This window comes from Wolffia australiana, chromosome 12 (assembly GCF_029677425.1).
Source record: "Wolffia australiana isolate 7733 chromosome 12, ASM2967742v1".
Taxonomy (NCBI): domain Eukaryota; kingdom Viridiplantae; phylum Streptophyta; class Magnoliopsida; order Alismatales; family Araceae; genus Wolffia; species Wolffia australiana.
This window is the reverse complement of record NC_135846.1, coordinates 7,822,068-7,831,358: the sequence shown is the minus strand read 5'-3', so window position 1 is coordinate 7,831,358 and position 9,291 is coordinate 7,822,068. Positions and strand designations below refer to the sequence as shown.

The following is a 9,291-nucleotide window of genomic DNA, read 5'->3' as shown; positions in this document are numbered from 1 at the left end:
TTGTAGTGTTTTTAAATAATTTTTCCCTTTACTAACTATTTTAAAAGACTGTATAATCATGAGTTCTAGTATTTTTCAGGGAAATAATAATTAGATTTTAAGAAAAGGGTCAAATGATTATTTAAAATCATATAAATGAAGAAATTTTCAGTTTGAAGAAATTAATCCCACAAACTTTGGCTAATACTACTAGTAGAATGTGAAGGTAAGTCGTGGAAATTCATTATGTGCTTATCCTCCTTGTCCTCTTTGTTTTTAATAATTGAATGCCATGAAATTTAACCAAAATCATAACTGACATAACGTAATAGAAACTTACAGGAATTCACAAAGTCAACCTTGATGACAGACCTGCCTTCCAACGATGGCCATACTAGCACATGTGCCTCAAACTAAGCTTGGTGACTCTATGGTAAAACTCTTTCAAGAGATGTTGGGGAACATGCTAGAATGATGCAAAATGTAAGGAAATATATGGATGAATTCAATAGGAGACAATTTAAAGATAATAAATCCCACACTAAAATCATGGAAGATGAAGGAAATAAAATGGAGTACAATAAGATGGATTCCACTCATCCTTTCAATTAAATAAAAAAATTATCTCATGTTAGTTCGTATACATGGTCATCCATGCCAAAAATTAATGGAAAAACCAGGAATACTCTTGTTCCATAATTTTTTGAGAAATTAAAAAAATAATTATGTATTGGGAAATTTTATGGGGAAAGATCCACGTCAGAAAAAATGGCTACCCTCCTATTCCCCTTCCTGAATCTCAGAAATTGATAAAATGCCCCATTCAAAGTGCTTGATCTAAGATAATAATATCGAAAGGGATAATAATTTGGTTTCCTAGAATATTGATTCATCTATGACTTGAATGTTATGGAATTATTTTTATTTTTGAAAAACATATATGTTTTAAAATTATTTATATTTTCTTTAAATGAATTGATAATATTTTTGTGGAAGCATGTGAGAGTATTTTGGAATTGAAGAGTATCATATAAACCAAAACAAACAATGGTTTTGAGGATACCATAATGTCACGCGGTCAAATCCTGAGTTATGTCAATCTCTCGAAGCTGGCGCGTGTCGGCCTCTATGCTTGGATCATAACACTGAGCGGCCTTGATCTCTTGCAGCGGAAGTCTTTTGCAATAGCTTAAGATTACATAGAAGGGGTTAGAGGAAAGGGAGGGGCCACAGCCTCGTCGAGGAATAGGGTCATTGCATTGATATCATAAAAGGTCAAATCGTAGTTGTGATCATTACATGGGGGAAGACCAAGGATGATACTAAAGTAACCAGACGAGGCACCCTTGCACCAAGGTAGTGTCGTCTGTGTGCCTCGAGGCCCCCTACTCCGCATGCGTGCACTACCAGCCCTGCCGCTACACATAAGCCATTGAACCGTGTGTCACATGCCTGCAAGCGTGGGGATCACACACGCCATCCCTTCCTTGACGATCACACACGCCACCAGCACCTACGCTGACACCTATCGCGCACAGACTACGTGATGCCGCCGCATTCAGTGCCTCAAACCGGGGGCAGCGCCTGGCACTACCCCCGGGGGCGCCATGCCCCCATGCCGCCTCGGCGCTCATTGTGCATCATTGCCTTAGTCTCATGGTGGGATCTCTCCTACCCCACGGCCCGCACGCGCGAGGCTCGCGCGGCCGCTACAGGCTTCACACGCAACTCCGTGCGCTACCCAATGACATTGCCACCCAGCCTGCGCATCCCGTGCCCACGTGCGGCGCTTGGTGCTCCCACGAAGCACTGCCGCTCACGCGTGGCACTTGGCGCTGACGTGCGGCGCTTGCGCCTGTCGGCCAGCGGCCCCAGCACACGCGGGCTTCACTTGATCCATCCCGCCTAAGCACAAACGGGCACACACACCATCTGTAGTGTATCACCACTACGGGGGTGATTGCCAGAAAGATCAGGTTGGGCGTCTCCACCCTTAGTGCGTCGTAACACTAAATAGGACTCAGTCGTTATAGATCGTGAGTCTCCAGCGAACACGCCCTCCCAATAAGCACCCAGGCCTTTGGGTAGGGAATGTCGCTTAGTTAGGAGCCTAACACGCACCCACCGCCTAAACTTGTCGATGCCCTCGTCGACACTAGCTGCTCTACTTCAAATGCTCACAGTAGGTCCTTGAATTCACATAGACCTGAGTCGCGCTCTCATGCCGCTGATTCGGCTGGTATGTTCTTCCACTTGATGAGATACTCAATCTTATGATAGCAATCGTGATGTCCTCCCTAGTCAATCTTCCGTTTTGCTAAGACCGCCTCTACCTCCTAGTTGAAATGCGCAGGCACATTCGGTGGCGTTCGTTGGGGCTGGTTCCTCGTCGGGTCTTTGGGATCTGATATATATATCTTCAGAACCGATACATGAAAGACCGGATGGATCGCCAGTCAATGGGGTATGTTGAGCTGGTAGGCAACACATTCGATCTTAGCTACCACCTTGAGAGGCCCATCATAGCATGGCACCATACCCTTTTGTCGGTGCTTTGCTTGCTTTGTCTTCAGCATCTGAGCATTAGTCTTCAACAAGACTAGATCGCCGACTTGGAACTCCACACCACGTCTATGTTGATCGGTGTGTTTCTTCATTCTCTAAGCGGCACGTTCTAGTGCCTAGGGGGCTTCCTCAATGCGGGCATGATAATTGCGCGCAAAGCGAAAGGCCGCGGGGAAATGTCCATCCCATTTCTCTTTACCACTTCCGGAGGAGTTAGCGGTTGCCTTCCTTTAGCAATATCAAATGGCAAATTCCCCGTAGTTGAGCTTCGGTTGATGTTATGTGGAAATTGTGTTGCATCCAGCAGCTCCACCCAATTTTCTTGATTAATAGAAATGTAGTGCTGTAAATACTCTTCAAGCATCGCATTCACACGTTCCGTCTGACCATCTGTTTGGGGGTGGAAGCTCGTTAAAAATTTGAGCTTGGAGCCCTTGTACTTAAACATCGACTCCCAGAAATGACCCGTGAATCCTGTATCGTGGTCGCTAATGATGTCTAGTAGAAGACCCCAGTACTTTGCCACATTGGACATGAAGAGACGAGCCACACCATCTGCGTACACTTGCAAAATGGTGGGGATGAAACTTGCGTACTTGGAAAATGGTCCACAACCACCAAGATTGCATTGTGCCCACCCACGCGCAAAAGATAGGTGATGAAATCCATCAAAATAAACTCCTACAATCTGCTCGCCCTTGGAAGAGGTTCCAGCATTCCTGCAGCCTTTGCCTTCTCAGTTTTATCTTGTTGTCACACCACGCATGGACGAACATAAGCCTCCACATCTCGTTCCATTCTTGGCCAGTGATAGATGCTGGGCATGAGTGCGAGTGTCCATGCTTGCCCGGGGTGTCTGGCATGGGGTGCGTTGTGTGCTTCTTACAAGAGCTTGCGGCGCAGCCCACCCGCACGTGGCACATATGGACAATTCCCATTTGTGTAAATTATTCTATCCTCAGTCCATAATCTCCTCGTCTCACCCGCAACAATGCCTCAGTCCATAAGGTGAATAGCTTCTCAATCATCTTTCAGCGCCAACTTGATCTCATCAAGAATCCTTCCTTGGACTGCTGAAAGTGCGGCCACAAAAACTTTTAGTTCCTTGCGGCTCAGGGCAACGGCAACTTGGTTGGCACGCCCAACTTGTATTTCAAGACGAAGTCAAATTCTACCAAGAAATATGGCCATCTCACTTGCGTTGGGGACAGATTCTTCTAGGACTCAAAGCAACTGGTGGCCACGTTGTTTGTGTAGACCATAAATTTACCTTCAAGGAGATAGTGGCGCCAGAATCTCAGGCAATGTACCATTGTTGTCATCTCCTTCTCGTGCACCAAATACCTTCTCTCTACGTCGTTCAGCTTTCAGCTCTCATAAGCCACGAGATGCCCATCCTGCATCAAGATACCCCCATGTGCGAAGTTAGAAGCATCAGTATGTACCTCATATGGCTTGTCAAATTTGAGCAGTTAGAGCACCGGTTCACTGGAGATTGTACTCTTCAACTCATCCAATGCTCTTTGACATCGGTCTGTCCACATCCATTTTACATCTTTCTTCAACAAGTTTGTCAACGGAGCAGCTAGCCGGAAGAAGCCTTTGATAAACTTCCAATTGTAATTGGCCAGCCCACGGAAAGCTGTCAACTGTGGGACTCCCTTCGACGCTATCCAATTTCGGATGGCCTTCACCTTCGAGGGATCCATGCGCACGCTTCCCTTCCCAATTAGGTGTATGAGAAATTCAATCTCCTACAAGGCAAACTCACACTTCTTCGGGTTGAGGTAGAGTTCATGCTCCTTCAGCTTGGCCATCACCTTCCTCATGTGCCTCACATGATAAATCAAGCTCTGACTGTATACTAGGATATCATCCAGGTACGCAATAACAAAATCATCGATATAGTCCCGAAAGATATTGTTCATGAGACAACAAAACGTAGCATGAGCGTTCGTGAGCCCAAAAGGCATCACACAAAATTTGAAAGATCCATAGCATGTTACGCACGCCATCTTCAGTTTATCCCCCTCCTTGAGCTGCACTTGGTGGTAACCGCTCTTCAAGTCCTTCCTCAAGAAGTAGCAAGCGTCCTCGAGCCTGTTAAACAAATCTTTGGCTTTGTGATTTATTTTTTACTGTTACCTTTTTCAGCGCTCAGAAATCCACACAAAGTCGGAGCGGCCCATCCGTCTTCTTTTGGAATAGAACTGGTGCGCCAAAGGGAGCCTTGGACGGTCAGATTAGCTTGCTCTTCAGAAATTGTTACACTTGTTTTTGCAGTTCCTCTAGGTAGGTGCACAGCATCTTATAGGGGGCCCGCACAGGGGGACGAGTACCAAGGAGTAGTTCTATCTCATAGTCAACGTCCCACCTAGGTGGGAACTTTGCGGGGAGTTGCGCGGGCATTACCCTGGCGAACTCCCACAGTACGTCCACGATCATCCCTCGTAGTCCGCCCGCGGTTGCAATAGGTTGGTGTCGTCGTCTTCACCCCAATGAAGCACAGCCAAACGGGTTGGTGCACACCCCTACCTTCCACCCTTTATCTGGGGTGCCGGCCCTCGTATGGTGACAAGGTCTCTTCTCCTTTTCTCAACTTGTCCTTGATTTGCATGGCAGACAGAAGAGTGCTGTTCTGCGATTTCTGGACCCCTTGGTCTCTCACGAAACATGAGTGAGATCCCTCCGTGAACAGTATGCTGCAGTATTGGGGAAACACAACCGCGCCTGATCCCATCTAGAGGTCCAGAAACAAGACAACCATGAAGTCGTCCATGGGGGACACCATGAAGTTGGCCCAACCCTCCAATGTTCCAACATGCTGTAACACCCCCTTGGCCAGGCCAACGATATCTCGTGCCTCCGAGTTGATGACCTTGATCTTTCGAGTGCTTGGGAGAGTTTTAGACCGAGCTTCTTTTCTCATGAAGTGGGGGCCTCCACACGCGAAACAGGTTATCTTATTGCCCCCACTACTTGGAGTCACATTCCCTAGTCTTAGGCTCTTAGCCTTGTCCTGGCTCTTGCCATAGCCTGGTTTTCACTTCCTCTTCAGGCCCTGACTAGTTTGATGTCCTGGTGCCTCAACGGGCTCTTAGCGCGGCTTGCTCCACTTTTTGAACTTTTCCTCCATCTTTGTAATTTAGTTGGGGCGGAGCTCCATTCCCTCCACCACTTGGTAGGCAACGTCGAGATCTCTACACTGCCACCTCTCCAATTTTGTCTAGAGCCAGTGGCAGAGTCCCTTGGTGAAGCGGTAGAGTTTGTTCCCCTCGGACATATCAGAAATCCTCCTAATTATGGATATGAATTGGTTCACATACTCTCTCTGAGTATCGATCATCCTCAAGTTGTCGAGCTCTCCCCTTGTTGTCCATGCAGCGTTGTAGAGAATGAAGTTCTCTTTTATCTCCCCTAAAAATCTTCATAGGTGGGTGGCGGCCAGTTTCCACATTCCATGCATTGGCGCCACCATAGTTTAGAATCATTCGCTAAGAAGCAACTAGCCTAGAGGACCTTCTTATCCTCCAAGAATTCATTGACCTCGAAGTATCTGTCACAGTCATACAAAAAGTCGGCCACATCCACTTCCTTGCGAGCTCCATTAAACCTTGGGATTGGCATCATTATCTTTTCCCCTCCGCCATTGCTAGGGCACTTCTTGGGACTCTCATCTTGTCTCCGTTCTGAGAATTCCAGCTTAAGGGACACCACCATCTCCGTCACCTGGTGTAATGTGTTCTCTAGGCGATCATACCTATGACAAGTATATGTCCTTAGATCTTCAAGGTTTGCCTCACCGTAATCTTTATTCTCATCGACCTGAGTCTTCAAACCCAAGAGGTTCTTCTCCACGAGGCAAAGACTTTGTCTCTGGAGTTTCTCCTTCCGGAGTCTTTCCTCATGTAACTTGGAAATCTTTGTAGACTCCATATCTCCTCCAACTTTGTTCAAGAACAAAAGCAAATGAAGCCCAACCTGGCTCTGATACTAGTTTTCACGCGGTCAAATCCCGAGCTATGTTAATTACTTGAATCTCGCGCGTGCCGGTCTCTGTGCTTGGATCATAACACTGGGCGACCTTGATCTATTGCAGCAGAAGTCTTTTGCAATAGCTTAAGATTACATAGAAGGGGTTAGAGGAAAAGGAGGGGCCACAGCCTCGTCGAGGAATAGGGTCATTGCATTGATATCATAAAATGTTAAATCGTAGTTGTGATCGTTACATGGGGGAAGACCAAGGATGATACTAAAGTAACCAGACAAGGCAACCTTGCACCAAGGTAGTGTTGTCCGTGTGCCTTGAGGCCCTCCTCTCCACGTACACACACTACCAGCCCTGCCGCTACACATGTGCCCCCATGTCTGACAATCACATACGCCACCCCTGCCTTGAGGATTACACACGCCACCAGCATCTACGCTGACACCTATCGTGCACGGACTACGTGATGCCGCCGCATTCGGTGCCTCAAGCCAAGCGGAGCACCTGGCACTACCCACGGGGGCGCCACGCCCCCATGTTGCCTCGATGCTCACTTTGCGCCACTGCCTAGTCTCCTAGCGGGATCTCTCCTGACCCGCGCCTCGCACACGTGATACGCGCAAGGCTCGTGCGGCTTTTGTCGGCTTCTCGCGCAACTCCGCATGCTACCCCGCGGCACTGCTGCCCAGCCTGCATATCTCGCGCCCACGCGCGACACTTGGTGCTTGCGCGAAGCGTTGGCACTTGCGTGTGGTGCTTGGCGTTGGTGTGTGGCACTTGCGCGCGAACCTGCAGACCCGCGCAGCCAACACGCACGGGCTTCACCTTATTGCTCCCGCCTAAGCGTGAATGGGCACGCGCACTATCCGTAGTGTATCACCACTACAGGGGCGATGGCCTGAAAGATCAGGTTTGGCGTCACCACCTTTAGTGCGTCGTAGCACTAAATAGGACTCAATCGTTACAGATCATTAGTCTCCCGAGAACAGGCCCTCCCAATAAGCATGAAGGCCTCCGGGCAAGGAATGCCGCCTAGTTAGGGGCATAACACATAAGCATAGTATAAGAAAAGTTTAGCACAAAATATGTTAGGATGAAATCAATAAAACTATTATTAATATTCAGATGCTATTTCAGGATGTTGACTCTGATAATTTTATGCATGAGACAAAGAACTCCATAATCCTAAGGTTCTGGTAAAACATTCATTATATTTTTATGCAATATATGAAGAAAACATAAAGATAGAATGTACTCTTTGAAATGTATACTAGAAACTCTCTCTTGAATTATTTACCATGTATGTAACAGAACATAATATTATTTTAAAAAATTATTGCCCCATGATGATAAAAATATGATTTTTTCTTCATGCTCAACTCATTATATAATAATCACTTAAAACTTGAGGGGAGCACTTTTAATTTATTCTCTTTGAGTTCTATTTCCTTTAGAGACTTCTCTTGTGATTGTTGATTCAAGCAACTCCCTTTATGATTCAAAGGTTGAAGCAACTACAGTAGAATCAAATCAGACCTTTTAGTCAAGCCATGCGCTGATGTTAAAAAATATTTCTTGTATGTATATGTGGTGATTGCATTCAATTTTGTGCTACATAAAAAATATACAAACTAAAAAAATTTCCCATAAATTAAAAATATTAATTCATTTTGATCTCAAGAAGAGACATTCAAATGACATATTAAAATTCCAAAAATAAAATATAAATATATCTCCAAATTCACTATCAGTGTTTTCATGGAAATACATATAAAATAAACAAAATATATATTAAATTGCTAATTTATTGATAGGAAAGTTATAAGTCAATAATTATTTTTATATATAGTTTGATAGTAAAGTATTTTATAATAAATTTGGATTTTAAAATGTATGTTTTTAAAATGAATTAATAATATGTTTTTAAATAGCATATTAGGCATATTTGGCGATAACACAAAGGTTCACCTAGATATGGAGATATATATTATCATAATAATAACCATTGAATTAAAGTCTGTACAGGTGAGGACTCTTTAGTAGGTGAACATAAACAATCCACTTAAGGATACTGCAATTTTTGTTGGAAACCTTCTATGGAGGAGCAATTGTGGGTCTCTACGTTGACCAAATTTTGAGTAACGGCTCATGGCTAATGTGAATTATTGAGACATCAGATCCTTATTTTGAAGTTAGATATTTTCATTTATACAAATAAAATAAATCTGTCATCAATATTTCTAATAATTACATCAAACATTATTGCACCTGACATATGGAGATTGATCGCCACATTTCAAAAGAAAAGCTTGATAAAGGAATAACATGTTTGACATAAAGCGGTCCAATGGATCAGCTTAATTATATCTTAACAAATGGTTTGAGCATGCATACATTTACACTAATGTGAAATAAATTTAGGTCGATGACAGCTTTATTTCCCATTACTTTCCATTTTTTGCATTCCATCTATTTTTGGGTCAGACGAATAGTATATTAATATTACATCTTGGAGTGTTATGGGTCCTTGTGAATTATTCTGGGCCACGTTCACAAGTGTAGACCTTATAATGTCAATCTTAGAACTCTCTTTCTAAACTTCTATCTGAAATCGGTTTTCTTCAGGGCTCCCTCCTCTCTTCTTCCCCTTGTGACACCCATCTCACTTTTCTCACGCCTTTCTCTCCTCGATCTCCCTTCTCTCAAACAACTAGATTTAAAACCAAACTAAATTTTAATCATCCACAAGTTTTCTTTTA

General features: G+C 44.5%; 1 protein-coding gene across 1 annotated transcript; it reads right to left on the bottom strand.

Moving 5' to 3' along the window:
* Positions 1 to 3,911: 3,911 nt before the first annotated feature.
* LOC144710069 (putative mitochondrial protein AtMg00860) lies at positions 3,912 to 4,989 on the bottom strand. The gene is made up of 4 exons (XM_078583733.1): positions 4,919 to 4,989; positions 4,551 to 4,644; positions 4,026 to 4,298; positions 3,912 to 3,941 (listed from the first exon to the last, which is right to left on the bottom strand). The coding sequence occupies exons 1-4, from the start codon at positions 4,987 to 4,989 to the stop codon at positions 3,912 to 3,914; spliced, it is 468 nt and encodes a 155-aa protein (XP_078439859.1).
* Positions 4,990 to 9,291: the final 4,302 nt, after the last annotated feature.